Source organism: Prionailurus viverrinus, chromosome B4, assembly GCF_022837055.1.
Source record: "Prionailurus viverrinus isolate Anna chromosome B4, UM_Priviv_1.0, whole genome shotgun sequence".
Lineage (NCBI taxonomy): Eukaryota > Metazoa > Chordata > Mammalia > Carnivora > Felidae > Prionailurus > Prionailurus viverrinus.
This window is the reverse complement of record NC_062567.1, coordinates 35,803,569-35,826,585: the sequence shown is the minus strand read 5'-3', so window position 1 is coordinate 35,826,585 and position 23,017 is coordinate 35,803,569. Positions and strand designations below refer to the sequence as shown.

General features: G+C 39.8%; 1 protein-coding gene across 3 annotated transcripts in view; it reads left to right on the top strand.

The window, feature by feature from the left end:
* Positions 1 to 4,234: 4,234 nt before the first annotated feature.
* Positions 4,235 to 23,017, top strand: part of PARP11 (poly(ADP-ribose) polymerase family member 11) — a 47,189-nt gene continuing 28,406 nt past the window's right edge. For 2 of the 3 annotated variants that reach the window (XM_047865726.1, XM_047865727.1), the window contains exon 1: positions 4,235 to 4,409. In XM_047865726.1, coding sequence (XP_047721682.1) covers positions 4,392 to 4,409 — 18 coding nt within the window. In that variant the 5' untranslated portion in view covers positions 4,235 to 4,391. Of the gene's footprint in view, positions 4,410 to 13,133; positions 13,234 to 23,017 lie in introns of all 3 variants that reach the window. The other variant, XM_047865725.1, reaches the window with a different exon arrangement.

The window sequence follows — 23,017 nt, the reverse complement described above, 5'->3', positions numbered from 1 at the left end:
ATTTCTGGCTGTAAATGAAGATTTAAAAATAAAAACAATTGTGAAAATTACATTAAAATTATAAGTGATGCTATATCTTGCATCTCACCACTTACTGGTTCTCTTTTCTCCCTCTACTGTCTTTATGTGACATTTGGTTTTCACCACTTTCCCTTGCCACTCAACTAATGGTTTTCTGATCATTTTCATGCTTTCCATTGACAGGTCTCCACTGCTCCTTTTCTTCTCCTCTTTCCTTTCCCCTCAGGCATTTCCTCCCTCCTCTCCTGGTATTCAAAGATCTAATACAGTCAAGCAGGTGGAAGGGGGGCTGCGAGCACTCAGTATCCTTGGGCTGGGGTTAGCATGGCTCTAGACGCTTCCACCCAGAACACATATAGAAAACATGTAAGATAAAGTAAACTGTCTTCCGTTTGTTTGGTCTTCCTGAGAAAGCCAGTGACCATGGGCAGTAAGCATAGTTTCTACTGCCATGGCACATTGCCCAGAGCCATAATGTAGAGGGAAACATTCCCAGTGCCAGACCTTGTGTGACAGGAGACATTTCAAGCATTACATGCAGAGAGTAATCTATTGAAAGACTGAGAGGCTGGGCCCCAGTGATGGGGCCCGTCCTTGAGAGGTATAGAAAAGTATAGTCAAGTTGTTTCCTATGAGGATATTTTAGAAAGTCCCAGATCCATTGCATTTCCTTAGCCAAATAAGAGGTGCCTTATTAGTACAATTTCAAATACCTAGATGGCCCAAATAGGTAATTTAAGGATGAGAGATATTGGCCTGGTAACTCAGGTAAAGCTGAGAGGCCATTCCTAGTGGGACGGGATCAGCAAGACTTTAGCCAGTTGTTGGCGTATGAGAATACCGAGTCTAAGCGAAGCCAGAGTCACAGTATTGAATGTGAAATTTCCTAGTTTTAAAATGGCAGTAACTTACCTCTTAAACTTAGATACTCTGTGTGTGCTAAAGCTCATTAGCTATCAGTTTGCGACCCCAGGACTAAATGGTCATTAAGGTCCCTTCCCACTCTTGTTCTCTCAGTGGTCATAAATCAAGAATGATAGGAAAAAAGTTTAATACTAAACTTCGCACAGATATTTTCAATTTATGAAATATGTTCCCTTCATATTGCTTTGAGATATAGCAGTTTATATTTTAAAAGCTGATATATATTCAAACCAGTTGTGTTCTCTCCATTCCATTCTTTGATCACCACCACTGGCAACTCTAAGACTTCAAGGAAATGAAGTATAGTCCCAGCCCCACAAGGGTGGAGGACATGGTCTTAACTTGCTTTATAAAAATCCCCATCTTTGAAAAAGAGCTAAATAGTATTCACTTAATAAAAATTGTTGAACACGAACACAAAAAACACTAGTAACAATGGGCCAATTTCATTAATTATAAATAAATTTTAATCCTAAATAATGGAATCCAGTAGTGTATTCAAAGAGTAGTGAACGCACTAAAGGGAGTGTTTATTTCAAGTATGTAGGGGTGGGCTGGACATTAGGAAATCTAGTACAGTTATATTAACAAGTCAGAGTAAAAAGTGAACATAGTAATAGAGCTTAAAGACAGTTCATAAAATTTAACCTCCTTTCCTACCTAAAACCTTGTAGGACACGAGGATTAGAAGGAAGTTTCTTTAAAGATGACTGTATTTTTAGGGGCGCCTGGGTAGCTCAGTCAGTTGAGCATCCAACGTCGGCTGGGGTCATGATCTTGCGGTTTGTGGGTTTGAGCCCCACGTTAGGCTCTGTGCTGACAGCTCAGAGCCTGCAGTCTGCTTCAGATTCTGTGTCTCCCTCTCCCTCTGTTCCTCCCCCACTTGCACTCTGAAAACAAATAAAAAAAAAAATTGAGAGATGACAGTATATTTTAAGATTTTATTTTTAAGTAATCTCTACACCCAACGTGGGGCTCAAACACACAACCCCAAGACCAAGAGTTGCATGCTCTACCGACTGAGCCAGCTAGGCACCCTAAGGTGACAGTGTATTTAAAAGATATCAAGAACGAACTAGAGACAAATGCTTGTTTTACTGCATTGTAGACTGAATGTTCATTCTCTTGTCATGTGTTCCTCAAAAGTTTTCTGAGGTTTTGGCCAATGCAATAGTAAGAGAAAAAACTGCATTATTTGCAGGTAAAATGATTGTTGACATAAAAATTCAGAGAGATCAGCTTACAAACTATTAGAACTAATAAGACATTTTCAGTGTGTAGGGTTACATGTTAAATAGACAAAAATCAATAGTTTCCCTAACTTACAGTAATGAAAAATGTCTCATTTGCAATGACACCAAAAAAATTATAAAGTATATTGGAACAAAATTCACAAAAATTGTGCAAATCTTTGTGAAAAAATATGTATGTATTTGAAAATATAAAATAACTAAATACATGAAGAGATGTATTCCTGAATGGGAAGACTCACGATTTTGAAAATTTTGAAAAAGAAGGTAATTAGGAGAGAACTTGCTTTATGAAACAGCAAATATGTTACAAAGCTACAACGATTATAAGTGTGACATGGCAGGGTAATACACAGATAATAAAATAGACAAGAATGTTCAGAAACAGATATGCCTCCCTCCCACACATTTAGTTTGTAATTAACGTGCCACTTCAAAGCATTGGGGAAAAAATGGGTTATTCAATAGGTGATATTGGGGCAACTGGTTAACTATTTTGTAAAAAGTAAAGTGGAAAAAATAAGGTGAAGATATCTATCTGAATCCATTTATAAGAAAAAATTAGAGATTTCAAATTTAGACACTATTCTTGAGTGTGATTTGGCAATATGTACCAAAATTTCTATAATCTCTTATTTAGATTATAATCTCTATAATCTCTTATTGAACAATTCCATTTATAAGAACTAATCCAAGGAGGTAAGTGGACAAATGTATAAGAATGTTTATTGCTGCACTTTTTAGAATAGCAAAAATTGAAAACAACTTAAATATTTAACACAATGAATTACTTCAAATGTGTGTGTGTAAGATATACATACAAACCGCGGAATGCCATGGGTCTCCTTCAAAATGATGAAATAGGCTTAAATGCATTGGAGTGAAGGCTATCCATATGATATTAAGTGAAAGAACCAGGTTCTAAATCTATAGGTATTCCTTGATCAAAAAAAAATTTTTTTTTTTTAATGTGTAGAGCTATGTAGAAAAGCCCGGAAGGATAATATAAACAAACGGTTTCTTGGGGCGCCTGGGTGGCGCAGTCGGTTAAGCGTCCAACTTCAGCCAGGTCACGATCTCGCGGTCCGTGAGTTTGAGCCCCGCGTCAGGCTCTGGGCTGATGGCTCAGAGCCTGGAGCCTGTTTCTGATTCTGTGTCTCCCTCTCTCTCTGCCCCTCCGCCGTTCATGCTCTGTCTCTCTCTGTCCCAAAAATAAATAAACATTGAAAAAAAAAAAAACGGTTTCTTTTTCCTTTCTCCTGGGTAGATTCTATTTCTTTGCCCAGAAGATTCTCCCTATCTCTTAGGGTTCTTTATCCAGGTAAGTTCAATAGTGTATCCTTTAGGTCTTAGCTTAAACTCCGTAGGCAGGAAGAAGGAAAGTAGACACTCTGTCCTAGGTAAGCGGCTCTCATAGAACCCTGTACTTGCCATACTATCTATAAACCATACTGTACCTTTTTATTTACCTAAATTAACTTTTCCTTTCTTCCCCAAGACTCTAAGCTCTGCGAGGGCATGGGCTGCCTACGGGTCAGTCTAGCATGCCAGAGCCTAGCTAGCTGTCTGGGAGCTCTTACTGCATGTCAAATACTGTGGTCGGTGTTTTAAATGATCTCACTACACCCTCAGGCGGGTACTATTACTGTCTCCATTCTGAAGAGGAGGAACTTGAGAGACTGAAGTTTGTCCCAAAAGCCACTGGCCACTCTGGGATTAATTCTCAGGCCTGTCTGATTCTTGGCACTCTGACACGACACTCACTACGTAGTGATCAATAAATATCGTTGGAAACACAACCATCCGCTGCTTGAGGATCATTCGGGGAGGAAATGTTGCCGTGGGGACTCAGCACCGGAAAGGTGGTTGGAGAAGCCCTTTAAATTCCCTTACACTCCCCTTACTCGCAAGCCCCGCCCACCGCGATCCGCCCACCGGCCCAGAAGGGAGCGGCTGGGGCGGGCCGAGCTTCCGGAGGCGGGGCGGGGCCAGCGCTGGTTGGCCGGTTCGGGCGGAAGTCGGGAGGGTCGGTGGTCCGAAGACGCTGGCTTGTGACAGGGCGGGGTAGAAGGAAGGCCTACATAAAGGTTGCCTCTCCATCCCTTCGCTCCCGGGAACCCTCGGAAAAAACCCAACACCCCGGTCCCGCGGCTAGCCCCTTCCCCCAGGCTCTCTCCGCTCGATTTCGCCACCGTTATGTGGGAAGCGAATCCGGTGAGTAGCCGGGCGGGACGGGGCGGACCCAATGGGCGGGGTTGAGGCGAGAGGGGAGGGAGGGGGTTCCCGGGAACTGCTCCCCCTCACCCGCTTCAGGCTGGGTGTTGAGTTCCGGGACCCCGAAGATCCCGGCCCTTGTGGGTTCTACAGTCTCTGGCCTTTTGAGCGGTAGAGATGATTCCGTGGGATCCCCAACGCATTATTTCTTTCTGTTACAGTTATTTATTTGACTTGCTGTGGTTTCTCTGCCTTCCGCCCTTCACTGTCTTTTTAAACTTAGTGTTTTGCTTCCTGATCGGAGTTACGGGGCTTTGGACCTGTTACTCTTCCTTTGCCTCAGGTGTACCTGCCAGTCCCATCCGTCCAAAGCGAGGGGGATTCGACCCCCCGTGTCTTGAATGGGCCTAAGAGGAACCATCAGTACTCCTTTTCCCTTCTTGGTGGACAGTCATTTCAAACTTGGGGGACTGAGTGTATGTTCTAAGCCTCTAGATGGGGAAGTTCTTAGATTTTTTTTTTTCAGTGGCCGGAACTGATGACCCGGGACTTTTCAACTGCAAGTCTTGTCTCTCTCTCTCTTGTTTGACTCCGGTATTTGCGTTGTGTCTGCACGTATTTTTGTCTGCTTTGCTTTTTATACATTTATTTAATGTGCCGCCCTCAAAGAGTGGAATCTGTTTGCCGAATATTCCATTAATCTCTTGTTAGAGTTGAAATCGCCTAGTAACATGGCAGACGTACACTATATACACCGTACGAGTTGACCGTGGAAATGGCAGAATCACATTTTGCCAAATTGTTGAACTGTGTGAAACTACCTCCTATGCTGAGATAACTGCCCAAATTTATTTACAGCCCCGTCTACATACTTGCAACAAGTCTTTTGCTGTAATCAACACTTATTTTTTCCCATTTCTGGAATATATTGCCAGATGAGTTGGAGAGTTTATCAGTTAATTCTGTTATGTTTTTAAAGTTTTTGGCCAGTAGCAACTAGTCTTTTGGTCCGCACTTGTTGGTTGTACATCCCAGCCCATCATGTCATCATCTAAGATTTTTGTTGTTGTTTGTACATATAATTGTGCAGTGTCAGGCCTCATCAGAGAAAAGTGATTGCTGGCATTTGATTTTAGCAAAAGCAATTTAGGATTATGAGAATGTGCTCTCTGCTTTTATATTCATTTTCACTGTCATCAACCGTCTTCATTTTATATCATTATATGTATATGTGTGCATGTATATGTGTACATTTGATGTGTGTATATTCAATTTTTATTAACAGTCCCTTTTGTCTTGGTTTCTCTGTACAAACTTTCTAGTCACCGCAGTATGTCTTGCTCAAATTCTTCACTATATGGTAAGCTCTAGATGGGCAGGGATTTTTGTCTGTTTTGTGAGGATTTTTGTATCCTCAGACTAGAGAACAGAGCCTGGCACTTAGCAGGCACTCAGTAAATAATTGTTGAATTAATAAAGGTGATTGGATTAGGACTAGAGAGAGTCCTTGGCTCCTACTGTTCACTCTGCCTCCTCTGTCACATAGATAGTAGCATCTGCTGTTGGCTTATTTGTAAGTTTGTAAGGATTATAAAGATATTAGTGAATGTCTCATATATTTAGTTTGCTATATCATTATCTCATTTCTTTGTTTCTTCTGACATCACCCTAATGATTTTGTTTGATTTCAGTAGAGCAGACTGACTTTTTTGTTAGTAGTGGTGAACCTTCCACATACAATCCCACATTCTTCTTTGACTTTTATCATGCCGCCTTAGTATGTCTTAATGCTACTGTGTTTTTTTACTAGTACTGGTTTTCTTCCGATGAGCATATGAATCCCATCAATAAGGACAGTTTAGTTTTTTTAATTTTTAATTTTTTAATGTTTATTTATTTTTGAGAGACAGAGTGTGAGTGGGGGAGGGGCAGAGAGAGAAAGAAAGACACAGAATCTGAAGAGGCTCTAGGCTCTGAGCTGTCAGCACAGAGCCTGACACGGGGCTCGAACTCACAAGCCCTGAGATCATGACCTGATCCGAAGTGGGACGCTTAACCGACTGAGCCACCCAGGCTCCCTGAGGACAGTTTAGTTTTTGAAAATACAATCAACATCTGTATTTGTGTTTCTCATGTAATTTATTATCTTATATCAATACAAGAGGCATCTGGACAGTTTGTCCAGCTGTGGTCATGGAATGAAAATTAATTTTAATGTTACCCTAAGCCAAACACATTGGGAATTAAAAAAAAAAAAAACCCACAATGTATCCTAAAGATAAATGCAGAAGACTTTTGCATTACACAGTTGAATTTACTATAAACTGAAATTCCTATTTACCATTTCTTGCCATTGAATGAGATAATAAATTCTGCTTTGTGAGGAAAGACCACTGTGAACTGCTTTAATTGAAGTCTTCTGCCTCCTTTCTCCCTGTATATGTTTGGTAGCATATATGGCCTTAATAGACCACCTATGAGCTACAGATATGCCTCCTACTGCAAATACACCTTCAGCATGATACTGTATTCTATTCACAAATGGCTTTGAGATAATGTTACACTGATGCTGGCCATGGTAATACTCCAAAGCAGCTGCCCCTTCCAAGCGAAAAGTCTCTGTGACATAGTTTGAGTGTGGAAAATCACCACTGAGCTTGCAACATTTACTCAGGGGGGAAACTACGAGAGAACCAAGGAGTTATAAATAAACTTTGTCTCAGTACAAAATTTTATTTTATTTTTCAAGACAGTCATGAGGTCAGTGCTATCTACTCGAGCTTTTCACTGACCAGGCACCTTGAGGTAAGCATAATGTCCCTGCCAAGGCAGATCTGGTTGACAGAAGCAGCAGGCACACTCAGTTCTGATATGAGCTCTTGGCAGTTCTTCATCCACCTGGGGGAGGTAGCCCTTGACTGATGTCCCCCAGTTTAAGAAAGGGGCAAAGTCTGCAGAGAGGAATTGCCTTTCTCTGCCCCTTTGTCATTGTCTTCTTCCTCTTTTGCAGGGTTGGAATAAGTAACCACTGTTACGTATGAAGGAGTTTCAGTTTCCCTCCATCACACGGAGAAAGGAAACTGAAAAATGACAAACATCTGTGAGGTTACAACCCCATTTATTACAGTATTAAGACCTTACATTCAATGATAAACTCTTCCATAATTCCTTTCCACATATTACTCATACTGTTAGGATCTGATGAGTTAGCTAAGGGAGGAGAAAATGATTTTCTCAAGATCACACAGGTGAGTGAGCAACAGAATTATATTAGTGCCCACGTCCTGTCTTATGAGGTCGTAGCAGTGGTAACATTTGTGTGTTGGTGCGGTGCTTTACCTGCTGAACCGTCTTTTTCTCTGTTATTTTATGTTCACAGCTGCCACCAGACTGACTTGGCACTGTGATTTTTATCTTTCCTTCTCCTTTCAAACTTCTTGAAAGAATAGTCTTAGGCTTTTTGTCATTCTTATTCATACTTCTGCTCTGCCAGCCCCACCTCTGCCCCTAACACCTTACTGGCTAATGGTCACCAAGAATTTTCAAATCTACACATATAGAAGCAACCTTTATGCCTCCATCCTCTTCTTTCTGCAACATTAATGCACTAGGGGTGTTTCTCAGGAGTCTTTTTTATTCTCCTGGGACTGTATATTCGTTTGGATTTCTTTTCCTTTCTGTGATTTATTTCTGAATAATAATCTTAACTGCACTGCCTTCTTCTACCCCTGAGATGTTTTACTGTTAACCTTTGTTTTTTCTTAGCACATCTTTTTTTTTTTTTCCTTGTGAGTTCTAAGGCTTCAGATATTACTGTAGTGAATATGCCTGCCAAATGTACATTTTCAGTCCTGAGCCTATTCCTGAGCCAGGTCATGGACACCTCTACTGGTTGTCTCTCTGATAGTTCCAACTATCAACTATAGGTCAGAACCAGACTACCAGAGAAACCAATCATTGATTCATTATTTCACCCACTCATCAAATATTTACTAAGTATCTACTACATATAAAACGTTCTAGACACTAGGGAGGAGGATTACAGACATGGATCAAGTCAGAGTCTGCCCCTAGGGGTCTTGCAATATGGTTTGGGGGAGAGAAGGTGATACCAGAGCATACAGGGGACTAGGAGGGTTTAGTAGCGTAAGTTACATTTGAGCTAGGTGTCAAAGTTATAGAAGTGGTCTTATGGGAAGGTGAGGAGGGCAAAATGACCATAGACCACCAAGGTGAAAGAGAACAACAGGTACAGTTTGGATAATGGAGTGAAATGGGAAGAGTGCATACCTGATGAGTAGAGTCTCAGTATGGGCATTTTGAGAATGAGGATGAAGGGGTTGTGGGTGGTGGTGACTAACATCTGTGTATTATCTCTTCTGAGTCAGGCAGTGTCCCTCAGGCCTGGGGGACGATGGAGGTAAGATTTGTTCCTGGAAATGGAAGTTCTATAGCGAACATAGTGTCTATGAAGATGTGTTCCTAGATCAACAGACAGTCATGGGTTCATATACTGATAATCTGTATGTTGGCATTCTTTGTAATCGTCCTAGTAGTGGATTGAGTTAAGTTTAGAGAGTAGTGTGACGTGCCAGTGTTTGGTGGCTGAGGCAGTGGTAAACAAAGTATATGCACACTGAGTTTATCTAATACCCGTGCGAGGTAGGAATTAAATCATTATCCTCACTTTTTTAGTGATGATACTAAGTCTCAAAGTTTGGTGAACTTTCGGAATAAGGACAGAAACAGGTTTTAAATCTAGGACTTTCTGGCTCCAGAACACATATTCTTGCCAGTCGGACTTAACATATGGGATTTCAAGCGGGTAGAAAAGGACCTGTGTGAGGCAACTGGGTGGCTCAGTTAAGTATCTGACTTTGTCTCAGGTCATGATCTCACAGTTTGTGGGTTCAAGCCCTGCATTGGGCTGTCTGCTGTCACCACAGAGCCTGCTTTGGATGCTCTGTTCCCCTCTTTGCCTCTCTCTGCTTGCTCTCTCTCTCTCTTGCAAAAATAAATAAATTTTAAAAAGAAAAGAAAAAAAGGAAGAGTGGTGTCTGGGTGACTCATCGGTTAAGCAGCTGACTTCAGCTCAAGTCATGATCTCACAGTTCATGAGTTCGAGTCCCTCACTGGAATCTATGCTGACAGCTCACAGCCTGGAGCCTGCCTCAGATTCTGTGTCTCCCTCTCTCTCTGCACCTCCCCCGCTCATGTTCTGTCTCTCTCAAAAATAAATAAACAGTGCAAATTAAAAAAAAATAAAGTAAGAAAAGAAAAGGACCTGTGAGGAAAGTCACAGGGAGTTGAGATAAGGAAAGGTTCCTGAGTTGCAGAAAATCATGAACTTTTTGTGACACAGACTCTCATGTGTTTAGAACTTGTTTCTAGTGGTGCAGCACCTGAGCACGAGTAGGGAAATGATACAGCCTCCTCAGGATTGGCACGGCACATGCAGCACATGGCCGAGGAAATGAGTCGAATGTTTTTTGGCGTCTCAGAGTTTGGTATACAGGCTACAGGCAGACATTTGCAACAGGTTTGAAGGATGGGGTGAGGGGAAATGCTGAGTATGACCCACCTGTTCTAAAATTCTCAAACAGAATGTTGAGGTCTTTGGTTGATGCAACTCACCCCCTAAGAGTTAGGTCTGTTTTTTTTTTTAATTTTTTTTTCAACGTTTATTTATTTTTGGGACAGAGAGAGACAGAGCATGAACAAGGGAGGGGCAGAGAGAGAGGGAGACACAGAATCAGAAACAGGCTCCAGGCTCTGAGCCATCAGCCCAGAGCCTGACACGGGGCTCGAACTCACGGACCGCGAGATCGTGACCTGGCTGAAGTTGGACGCTTAACCGACTGTACCACCCAGGCGCCCCGAGTTAGGTCTGTTTTTGAAATAGCATCTGATAACACTCATCTATTTATTGAGCACTTAATATAAGTCAGTCAGTTCTATGCCTCTGCACTTACAGTGGTGAACAAAACAGACTAGGCCCCAGCCCTCATAGGCTTGCAGTGTAGTGCAGGGAGGCATTAAGCCAATAATTAATCATACAAGTAACATTTAACTGCAACTGCAGTAAAAGCTTTGAGAGAAAAAGAACAGTGAGGGTGCCTGGGTGGCTCAGTCAGTTAAGCGTCCAGCTCTTGATATTGGCTCTGATTGTGATCTCACGTTTCCTGAGATCAAGCCTAGAGATGGACTTTGTGCAGACAGTGCAGAATCTGCTTGGGATTCTGTGTCTCCCTCTCTCTCTTGTCCCTCCCTGACTCATTCTCTCTCTCTCTCTCTTAAAAATAAATAAACTTAAGACAACAACAACAACAATGACAATGTATCATAGAGGGAGCTAATGTTAGATTGAGAGACCGGGTAAGTCCACTCTGTGAAAGTCACTTTTACAGCAATCTGAAGGATTGAGCAAGAGTCAACCAGGTGAAGGTTGGATGGGAGGCCAGGAGGGCTATTTAGACAACAGAAATAGTGTGAGCAGAGACCCTGAGACAGAAAGGAACTTGGTGCCTCAGGCAGAGAGAAGCCATGTGTGGCAGGAACCCAGTGAACCAGGAGATGAGGCCAGTAGGTAGGCAGGAACTAGCCAGGCATGTTTAGAATTTTGAATTTTGTCCTTAGAGGAGTGCAAAGCCATTGAAGGATTTTATATAGGAAGTGGCATTATCATATTTGTGTTTTAAAAAAGACCATTCTGACTGCTGTGGGGAACATGAGTTATGTATTAGGGAGGGTGTTAGGCAGAATAATGACCTCCCAAACGTACCTACATCCTAATTCCTAGAAGTTGTGAGTATGTTAGATTGCATAGCAAAGGAGAATTAAGATTGCTAATCAGCTGACCTTATGATTGTGAGGTTGGTTATTTGGATTATCTAGATGGACCCAGTGCAATCACAAGCATCCTTAAAAGCAGAAGAAGGAGACAAAAAAGCCAGAGAGAGATGTTACTATGGAAGAACAGTCAACATTGCTGGCTTTGGAGATGAAGTAAGGGAGACACAAGGCAAGGAATGTGGGTAGCTTTTAAAAGCAGGAAACGCCAAGGAAACAGATGCTTTCCCTACAGCCTCCAGAAGGGAATCAGGCCCACGGTGATTTTAGCCTAGTGAGTTCCATGTCAGACTTCAACATAGGTGTGAGATAATAAATTTGTGTTGTTTTAAGCCACTGAGTTTATGGTAATTTGTTCCCTCAACAATCGAAAATTAATCCAGAGGGGCATCAGAAAGGCTGTTGGAAGACCACTTGGGGATCTATAGTGTAGTCCAGGGTGAAGTTGAAGGTGATCTCGACTAAATCGATGGTAGTGGACAGAGAGAGACAGAAGTGGATCAGTTCATGCTGCGCTTTGGATGAGGAGTGACAGATTTCTGGCATGGGCAGCTGGGAGGAACGAGATACTTTTCACGGAGATGGGGAGACTGGGAAAGTGGAAGTTATGGTGGAGATCAAGAGTTTGGTTTTGGGCCTGTTCTAGGTTTAATGTGCCTGTGAAGCACTCAAGCAGGAAAGTCAAAGAGGCTATTGGCTATTGGGTAGTTGGGTCCGGAACTCAGAGGAGAAGACTGAGCTAGAAATGGCATTTTTGGACTTAATCTATGTGGATGGCTTTTAAAGTCATGAGAGTAAGTGAGGCTCCTAGGACAATGTTTCTCAAACTTTGAACACCCATGCAGATCACCAATTTTAAACAAGAAAGTAGTATTTAAAAAATTGTTTTCAGTATTGAAAAGGATGATATTTTTGCAGCCTCTTACAAAGTATATATCTGTCTTGTTGACAGATAGCTTGAGATGTAGGTTAGATCCAGACACTCTGAATTGTCCCCCCTGTATTTCTACTAAATTAGGAGACTCCATGCTATAGTTATAGATTGTCAAGATTTGCAACTGGTACTTGCTGGCTCTGTCACATGTTTTGGGATGCCAAGACCAAACACAGATTGAGAAAGTATGAGATTTTTCCCTGAAGACTATTCCTAATGCTCCATCAGTTGCCAAATTGACACACTTAAAAGATTAAGTAACTGTAGGGGTGAATGTTTCAACCAGCCTAAATGTTTGGAAGATAGGAGCAAATGGATTCTTAGTCATTCTTTGAGTACTTCAGTCTCTGGAAAGTATCTGTTGGTGTTTTGTTGTAACATTTGGATGTGTTCCTTATATATCCACAAGCATAAAATCATTCTCACTTTGCTGAGTGAAGAAAGCCATCCAATTCTGGGAAGGAGTCACACCTTAGCAATTCAACCATTTGCAGCATAGTTTCGTGACCAGCAAATCTGGTATCTTATTCTCCTTATTAAAAACTGAGATATTTTGGCCTTGAAGTAATGGTTCAGGTTAGTTAAGCTGCTGGGTGTATTTTAGCTAAGCAGCCCTCTGGAAATCAGGAATGGGTATTAGTATTATCAGCATCACAAAGAAATATTTTTATCTCGTCTCTCCCTGTGGAAACTCTTGTCAGCGCTTTTTTCCTTGACACCCTTTACACTCGAGTAGGAAGGGTAATTTTGCAAACACTGCCATTTCTTTCCACACAGCCAAGAGCACATACTGAGTTGTCAAGAGTTGCTGACACTCAATTTTCATTATTTCCTTCAACACTCAGTTACAATCAGGAGGCATATTGTTGACTTCTAATTGTTCCATGTGTCTAAAACGCCTTTTAGTAATGCAGCAACACCTTTTCTTGTTGTTTGTATAGCTCATGCTCTGTCGGTTTTGAGCGGGGTGCACCTTTTCCAGCCCACGTCACGGCTCACAAAAGCATCATCGTCTAAATGAAAACTGTCTTCCCTTGTGCCGTGAGTTTTCACTGATAAGCAGAACAAAAAGTTATTGAGTACTTCTACCTCATTACAGCGTACATATACTACACGGACCGATTTGTGTTTTTCCACAAGTAGTTTGTTCAGTTTTAAAACAAAATATATGCTGAAACACTCATGTGATAATAATTGCTCTCTCATATCATGTGCCATTGATATTATGTGATTTCCAGCAGAGTCCTATAATAAAGAAATTTTGTCAATAGCTGTTCCCCCCCCCCCCCCCCCACAATTAAATTGGGCATTAAATTTGGGCTAACAGCTTCTTAGGAATATTAAGACCTTGCTGTTTTAGCTGAGGAATGCCTCTAGTTTTGGTCTCTTCTCTACCCTGTCAACAAAGTAAATTGATTTGAGGCTTTGTTTGAAGATGAGGTGAAAGTTCACTTGGTTCTACACCACCATATTTGCTGAACACTAGCTGATACGCACTGATCAGCAGAGACTGAACATACTGACATAGCAAGTTGGTAACTTTAAAGAAATCCATGAAAATCACTATTACTTATATATTTCAACTTTACAAAATGTATATGAGCAAATTTCTTTAATTTTTCCTCTGAAAATGCCTGTGAACTACTTCATGATTCTTGAGGACTGACCATGTTTTGAAGTTGCTGAGAAAGACAAGAAAAGGGGCTAGGACTGAGTGAGCCCACAGAACCTAAAAGTTGCAGGCGATAGATTTTGTGGCGAAAAATGTAAGACAATCTAGAAAGTATGATTTCATGGAAATCAAGAAAAGAGTAATTCAGGACAGAGGGTAAGCTGTGGAATGTTACAGAGAGGTCAAGTAAGATGAGGACTGATAAAAGAGCATAGGGTTTAGCAACATGAAGCTAGGATTGGAAATCCTCGCAAGTCCAGTACGTTTGTTTGCTTGTTTGTGATGGTGGCAGGAGGTATTGGGCCAGAAGCTAGAGAAACTAAATTAGAGTGGATTTTACAGTGAATGGAAAGGGAGGAAATGAAAAGGTGTGTATAGCAAAGAGTTCTAGTTAATCCACCAGTGGAGATAAAATGGAATCCTAAAAGTGTACTGAATCCAAAAGAAGATAGAAAAAGATGAAAAGGGAACAAAAAACAAAAGGAACAAGTAAAACGCAAATGGCGAGATGATAAACTTAAACCTAATATCAATAATCATACCATAGTAAATGCTGTAAACACTTCAATTAGAGGACAGATTGTCAGATCAGAGTAAAAAGTAAGACCCAACTCTAAGCTGTCTACAGGAAACACACTTTGAATATAAAGATGCAAGTAGGATAAAACTGAATGGAGAGAGATCTGTGGTGCTGACAGCAGTCAAGAGAAAGCTTGAGTAGTATATTAAAGTGGGTTTCAAAGACGATGATATTAGAGTAAAGAACGTCATTTCCTATGATACAGAGGTCAGTTAATCAGTAACAACCCTAAACATTTATATACCTGATAATAGAGCTCCAAAATACCTGAAGCAAAACTAATAGAACTGTAGGAAGAAATAGACCAATCCCATTATCGTTGGAGACTTTACTACTCCTCTCTCAATAATTGCCAGAATAAGTAGATAAAAATGAGCAAAGGTATAGAAGACTTGAACAATACCGTCAGTCAACCAACTTGACCTAATTCACATTTATAGACCATTACACTCAACAATAGCTGAATACACTTTTTTTTTTCAACTATACAGGGAACATTTCACAAGATAGACCACATTCTGGGCTGTAAAATAAGTCTCAGTACATTTAAAAGAATTCAAGTCATATAAAGTATGCTATCTGATCAAAATGGAATTAAATTAGAATTCAGTAAAAGAAAGATCTGTAAAACCCACAAGCGTCTGGTAAGTAAATAGCACTTTAACCTATCGGTCAAAGAGGTAGAAAGTATGAAGGTAACAGATCAAACTTGTGATAAGCTGCTACAACAGTACTGAAAGGGAAATTTATAGCTAAATTGATGCCTATATTGGAAAAGAAATGTCACAAATCCATGACCATAGCTTCCTCCTTAAGAAACTAGAAAAAGAAGAGCAAATTAAACTCAAGCTGGAGCAAGGAAATAAAATTTAGAGTGGAAATCACTGAAATGAAAACAGAAAAATCAATGAATGCAGAAGCTGGTTTTTTTGTTGTTGTTGTTTTTGTTTTTTGTTTTTTGTTTTTTTTGAGGAGCATCAATAAAATTGATAAACTTCTAGCCAGACAGATCAGGAGAAAAAGAATACAAATTATCAATATTAAGAGAGGTGACATCACTACATATTCTACAAACATTAAAGGGTAGTGAGGGAATGTTATGAACAATTTAATGTTAAAGACACAAACTACCAGAGCTCACTGAAGAAGAAATAACATGAATAACCTAAAATCTATTCAAGAGTTCAAATTTATGGAAAAGGCCTACCCACAAAGAAAACTCCAAGCCCAGATGGTTTCTCTGGTAAATTCTAACAAATATTTAAGGAAGAAACAGTACTAATTCTGCACAAGCTTTCAGAAAATTGAAGAGAAGGTTATACTTCACAACTCATTCTATGAAGCTGGCATTACCCTGATACCAAAACCAAAGACATTATAAGCAGCTAATGAACATGGATACAAAAATTTTAAGAAAAATTTTAACAAATTGAGTCTAACATATAAGAAGGTTGATGCATAATTACAAAATGGTATTTATCCTCAAAATGGAAGGTTGGTTTAATATTTTAACAGCAATCAATGTAACTCACCATATAAACAAACTAAAATAAAAAAAACCATATGATCATTTCAATGTATTCAGAAAAAGCATTTGGCAAAATCCAGTATCCCTGATAAAAACTCTAACCCGGGAGTAGAAGAGAACTTGCTCAACCTGATAACGGATGGGCAGAAAAGGGCTAACTCAACAGGCCTGGGGTGCTCAAACTGTGTACATTCTCAAGAAAGGCCTGGGCTCTTAAAATAGTTTGTCTGATGAGTATATTTGCATGCCTGAGATCTTGAGCCATGCTATCCCAATTTATCTAGATAGTTTATACTGGCAGTGTGATTTATGGTGAACATTTGCTTTCTCTCTGGAGGTCTGAAATGTCCGTAGCTGAGGTCAGTCACATAGGGTGCTAAATGCTTACGTGACTAACTCCTAGTAAAAACCCTGGACATGTAGGCTCAGGTGAACATCCCTGGTTGGCAACCCTTTGTACTTGTTTTCACATATGGTTGCTGGGAGAATTAAGTGTGTCCTATGTGACTCCATTGGGAGGGGACACTTGGAAGCTTATACATTTTCCTCTGGACTTCATGCACTTTTCCCTTTTGCTTATTTGACTCTGTATACTTTTACTGTAATAAACTGTAACCATGAATAAAACAACTTCTGAGTCCTGTGAGTCCTTCTATGAGCCTGAGGGTGATTGTGGGAACCCCTGACATAAGGGGCATCTACAAAAACCTGTGTCTAATATCAAACTTAAGAGTGAAAGACTGAATACTTTCTCACTTAGATCAGGAACAAATGATGCCCATTCTTTATTCATCATTGAATATGCACTGGAGGTTATAATCACTGCAATAAGGCAAGAAAAAGAAGGCATGAGAAATAGCAGTCATCTATATGCTAAAACAAAGTAAGGCAATCTGTATCTCTCTATCTCTCTATCTCTAGAAATGCCTGTATAAAAGATCTGATGGAATGTCCAAAAACCTAGAAGTAATAAGAAGGTTTAGTAAGGATGCTGAGTACAGGATCCATGTACAAAAAATAATGTACCTCTATATATAAGCAACATTCAACCAGTAATTGAAATTTTAAATGCAATTCCATTTACAATAACAAAAAATGTGGAATACTTAGGCATGAAGCTTGCATAAATGATATGCAAACCCTATACCCTGAGAACTATAAAACATTACTGAAAAAAAGGTAAAGAAGACCTAAAACAAGTCAATAGATACGCCTCAGGGCGCCCAGGTGGCCCAGTCTGTTAAATATCAGACTCTTAATTTCAGCTCAGGTCAGGATCTTACAGTTTGTCAGATTGAGCCCCGCCTTGGGCTCTGTGCTGACAGTGCAGAGCCTGCAGAGTTCTCTTGCTCTCTCTCTGCCTCTCCCCTGTTCACGCTCTCTCTTTCAAAATAAATACATAAATGTTAAAAAAGAAAGAAAGAAAGAGATGTGCCTCATTCATGGGTTGAAATTCTCAACATTATTAAGATGGCAATTATCTCCAAATGGGTCACATACTACACCATCCCAATCAAAATTGAAAGGACCTAGTAGAGCTAAGCAATTCTGAAAAAGAACAAATTTGGAACACTAACACTACCTGATTTAAAGATTCATTGTGAAACTGCAGTCATCAAAACTGTAGTATTAGCAGTAAGATAGAGAAAATGATTATTAGAATAGATCAGAATCCAGAAATAGACCCACCAACATAGATACTGATTTATTGTTTTTTAATAAAAGGATTAAGTGGAAAAAGGACAGCTGTTTGATGTTTGGTCAGAGGTTGTGTTTAAGCCTCTTGTGCCAGTGGAGGTTTCCACTCTGTGTTGATCCCTCCATATGCAGCTTAGGAAATGTTTTCAAGTCTGTCCCATGACCTGCTCTGATCATTCCTGGGTAGGTACAGCCTGGTGCTTGTACACAGCCTTCCTGACTCTCATGGTTAACTGTAATCCCAGGAGGGCTTTCCTTGGTTATCCCTGTTTCTCTATATTAAACTTCCGTATGCTCTACCATTTGGCTTGTATCGGAGCTTTGGGCCTCTTCATTGCTTTTCCTGGATATTTCCATTATTTTCAATAACGCTCTTTGGCATGAGGTTCTCTATTTTCTGTTCCAAATAAAGTCAATCCCCTCAGAGACATGGAGCTCTTTGTCCCTACAGTGTGTCTTTCCCCCTCAGTAGAACCCTGTTACCACTATACCTGTGGCTTGGGGTGGGAGTGGCTTTTCCCATAGTGATTGATACCTGGTCTTTGGGTGAAAGGGGTGTTGGTAGCCCTGGGTCTTCTTGACTTACTCCTTCTGACTTGGAACTTCCACCTTATGAGTAAACTAGGGTGGTAGCAATCAGGGCTCAGTATCTCTAATCTACTGGGCCTGGAGTAGAGTTTCCACCACATGAGCTAGGACTGGGTGGAGGAACCAGGAGGTCTGTCCCATCTATGGCCTGCCCAGAACCTCTAGGCTGAAGGGGATGAGAAACACCAACAGCCTGCCCCTTCCAGGATGAAACTAGCCCAGGACTAGGATATGGAGGGAAAGGGAACCCCTGTCTTCTTCTCTGCACAGACCTGAGGTAGAGCTTCTGTAACAGAGTGCTGGAGGAATGGAGTAATGGAACAGATCTTGGCTCAAATGCCACACTCTCACCTGTTCTGAGATTTAGTAGATTTTTTCTGAATAAATGTTTCTCCATTTGCTATATGCCCTTAGAGACTTTACATGTTTTTGTTTGTTTGCTTTGGTTTTTAAAATGATGCTCACCAACTAAAATGCAATTTTGCTGGGAAGGCCCACTGAACTCCTTACTGTGTCATTCCAAAAGCTCCACCTTGTTTTTAAGCTTTTAATAGCAGGCTTTGGATCTTTGGATCTTCTTCTTATACAAGAAGATTTCTTGTCTTAGAAACAAGAAAGTTTTCATTACCAAATATGATTTTTCTGAAGATACTGTGTTTATACTAATATTTTGTTAGCATTTTGTTCACTGTAATATTTTATTCACTGTAATAAACTTATCAGAAATCTTTTAACTGGTCTGGAAGATGGCATTATTTTTCTCCTATAGACTGGGATTTTGATGTTAAATTACTTTTCCACATAGCCTTTCTATTTGATGACCCAGATTGACTATTCCCAGGTTCCATATAGTCTCTTTGGATAGATAGCATTATAGACAGATTCGACCAGCATACCCACTGCACTTGAAAATTTATAAAATGCTTTTCTGGTTTATACTAGCTTCTTTTCTTCATAGCCTGGTGTGCCAGAAGCATCAATCCTGCCAATTAAAAACTGAACATTGGCATGGTAGCTGAACTAATTTGTTCAGCTAGCATTTATTAATTGCCTACTCCACGACAGACAGCTTGCTCACATTCCTCTTATTGCCTATAAATGTGTTCTAATCTAGGTCCATTATTACTATGGTTAATGTATTGTAAAGTTATTAATTTAAACTTGGCTTACTCTTTGAGCCTCGTTATACAGAATAGCCCTTCCTTTGGAGGAGTAACTTATTGTAGAAAACTATAAGACTTAGTCTTATGAACTAACTCTTGGGAAAAAGCCATAATGTCTGAGAAGTAAAGCAACCAAATTAAGCTTTCACAATAGAGGAGAGAAGGAGCAACTGTCCATATATGAAAATGAAGCCATCCGCATTGGCAGTTTAGGGAAGAACTGATGCTCAGGAAGTCTTGGGTGTTTCTTTAATCTCCTTTGTACTGCTAACTCTATGATTCTGTTTTTTACTTTGTTTTTTGTTTTTGTTTTTGTTTTTTAGTTTCAAGGTTTTGTTTTGTTTTGTTTTTAGGTCTATTTTTTGAGAGAGACAGAGGCAGCGTGAGTGGGGGAGGGGCAGAGAGAGAGGGAGAGGCAGAGAATCCCAAGTAGGCTCCCTACTGCTAGGGCAGAGCCGGACATGGGGCTCAAACTCATGAATCTGTGAGATCGTCACCTGAGCAGAAACCAAGAGTCAGGTGCTTAACCTAAGAATGAAACAGGCATCCCTCAAGTTTTTATTTAAATTCCAGTTAGGTAACATATAGTGTAATATTAGTTTTAGGAGTAGAATTCAGTGATTAATCACTTACACCCAGGGCTTATCACAACAAATGCCCTCCTTAATACCCATCACCCATTTAACCCATCCACCACTCACCTTCCCTCAGTTTGTTTCTCTGTTGTTAAGGGTCTGTTTTATGGTTTGCCACTCTCTCTCTTTTTTTCCCCTATCATCATCTGTTTTGTTTCTTAAATTCCATATATAAGTGAAATCGTATGGTATTTGTCTTTCTCTGACTGAGTTATTTTGCCTAGCATAATACACTCTGGCTCTATCCATGTTACTGTAAATTGCAAGATTTCATTTTTTTTATTACTGAGTAATATTCCATTGTGTGTGTGTATCTATGTATGTTTGTTTATTTATATGCACATCACATCTTCTCATTCATCAGTCGATGGACATTTGGCTCTTTCCATTAATTTGGCGATTATTGAAAATGCTGCTGTAAACATTAGGGTGCGTGTGTCTGTCCCTTCAAATTAGTATCCTTTGGGCAAATACCTAGTAGTGCAATTGCTGGGTCATAGGATAGTTCTATTTTTAACTTTTTGAGGAACCTCCATACTGTTTTCCAGGGTGGCTACACCAGTTTGCATTCCCACCAACAGTGCAAGAGGGGTCCCCTTTCTCCACATCCTCACCAACATCTGTTGTTTCCCGTGTTGTTAAATTTAGCCATTCTGAGGAGTGTGAGGTGGTAGCTCACCGTAGTTTTGATTTGTATTTCCCTGATGATGAGTGATATTGAGTCTGATGATACTTTCATATGTCTGTTAGCCACTGGATGTCTTATTTGGAAAAATACCTGTTCATGTCTTCTGCCTATTTCTTAACTGGATTGTTTGTTTTCTGGGTGCTGAGTTTGATAAATTCTTTATAGATTTTGGAAACTAACCCTTTATCAGATATGTCATTTGCAAAATATTCTGAAGGTTGCCTTTTAATTTTATTGATTGTTTCCTTCACTGTGCAGAAGCTTTTTATCTTGATGAAGTCCTGATAGTTCATGTTTGCTTTTGTTTCCCTTGCCTCAGGGGATGTGTCTAGTAAGAAGTTGCTAAAGCCAATGTCAAAGAGATTGCTTCCTGTGTTCTCTTCTAGGATTTTGATGGTTTCTTATCTCACATTTAGGTATTTCATCCATTTTGAATTTATTTTTGTGTATGGTGTAAGAAAGTGGTCCAGTGTAATTCTTCTGCATGTAGCTGTCCAGTTTTCCCACACCATTTGTTGAAAAGATTGTCTTTTTTCCGTTGGATATTCTTTCCTGCTTTGTCGAAGAGTAGTTGACCATATAGTTGGGGCCCATTTCTGGGTTTTCTATTCTGTTCCATTGTCCTATGTGTCTGTTTTTGTGCCAGTACCATACTGTTTTGCTCACTATAACTTTGTAAGATAATTTGAAGTCCAGAATTGTGATGCCCCCAGCTTTACTTTTCTTTTTCAAGATTGCTTTGGCTATTTGGGGTCTTTTGTGATTCCATACAAATTTTAGGATTGTTTGTTTTAGCTCTGTGAAAAATGCTGGTGGTGTTTTGATAGGTATTGCATTAAATGTGTAGATTGCTTTGGGTAGTATAGAAATTTTAACAATATTTGTTCTTCCAACCCATGAGAATGGAATGTTTTTCATTTCTTTGTGTCCTCTTCGGTGTCTTTCATAAGCATTCTATAGTTTTCAGAGTACAGGTCTCTTTACCAATTTGGTTAGGTTTATTTCTAGGTATCTTATGGTTTTTGGTGCAATTGTAAATGGGATCGATTCCTTGATTTCTCTTTCTGCTGCTTAATTATTGGTGTATAGAGATGCAACCGATTTCTGTGCCTTGATGTTGTATCCTGAGACTTTACTGATACCATATACAACTTCATATATCAAGTTCTAGCAATTTTTTGGAGTCTTTCAGGTTTTCTACATAGAGTATTATGTCATCTGTAAATAGTGAAAGTTCAACTTTTTCCTTGCTGATTTGGATACCTTTTGTTTCTTTTTATTGTCTGATTTCTGAGGCTAGGACTTCCAGTACTATGTTGAATAACAATGGTGAGAGCAGACATCCCTATCTTGTTTCTGACTGTAGAGAAAAAGCTCTCAGTTTTGCTCCAGTGAGGATGATATTAGCTATGGGTCATTCATATATGGACTTTATGATGTTGAGGTACGTTCCCTCTATCCCTACTTTGTTGAAGGTTTTTATCAAGGATGGATGCTGTACTTTGTCAAATGCTTTTTCTGCATCTATTGACAGGATCACACGGTTCTTAACCTTTCTTTATTAATTTGGTGTGTCATGTTGATTGATTTGCAAACACTGAACCTCCTTGCAGCCCAGGGATAAATGTTACTTGATCCTGGTGAATGATTCTTTTAATGTACTGTTGGATTCGATTTGTTAGTATTTTGTTAAGAATTTTCGCATGTGTGTTCATCAAGGACATTGGCCAGTAATTTTCTCTTCTAGTGGGATCTTTGTCTGGTTTTGGAATCAATGTAATGCTGGCCTCATAGAGTGAGTTTGGAAGTTTTCCTTTCATTTCTCTTTTTTGGAACAGTTTGAGAAGAATAGGTATTAACTAATCACTTAATGTTTGGTAGAATTCTCCTGGGAGGCCATCTGGTCCTGGACTGTTGTTGGTTGGGAGATTTTTTATTACAGATTCAATTTCTTTACTGGTTATTAGTTGTTCAAATATTCTATTTCTTCCTATTTCAATTTTGGTAGTTTATATGTTTCTAGGAATTTATCTATTTCTTCTACCCAGTTTGTTAGCATATAATTTTTCATAATATTCTCCTTTGTTTGTATATCTGTGGTGTTAGTTGTGATCTCTCCTCTCTCATTTGTGATTATATTTATTTGGGTCCTTTCTCTTTTCTTTTTGATAAGTCTGCCTAGAAGTTTATCAATTTTATTACTTCTTTCAAAGAAACAGCTCCTGGTTTCATTGATCTGTTCTTCTTGGGTTTTTTTGTTTGTGTCTCTATCA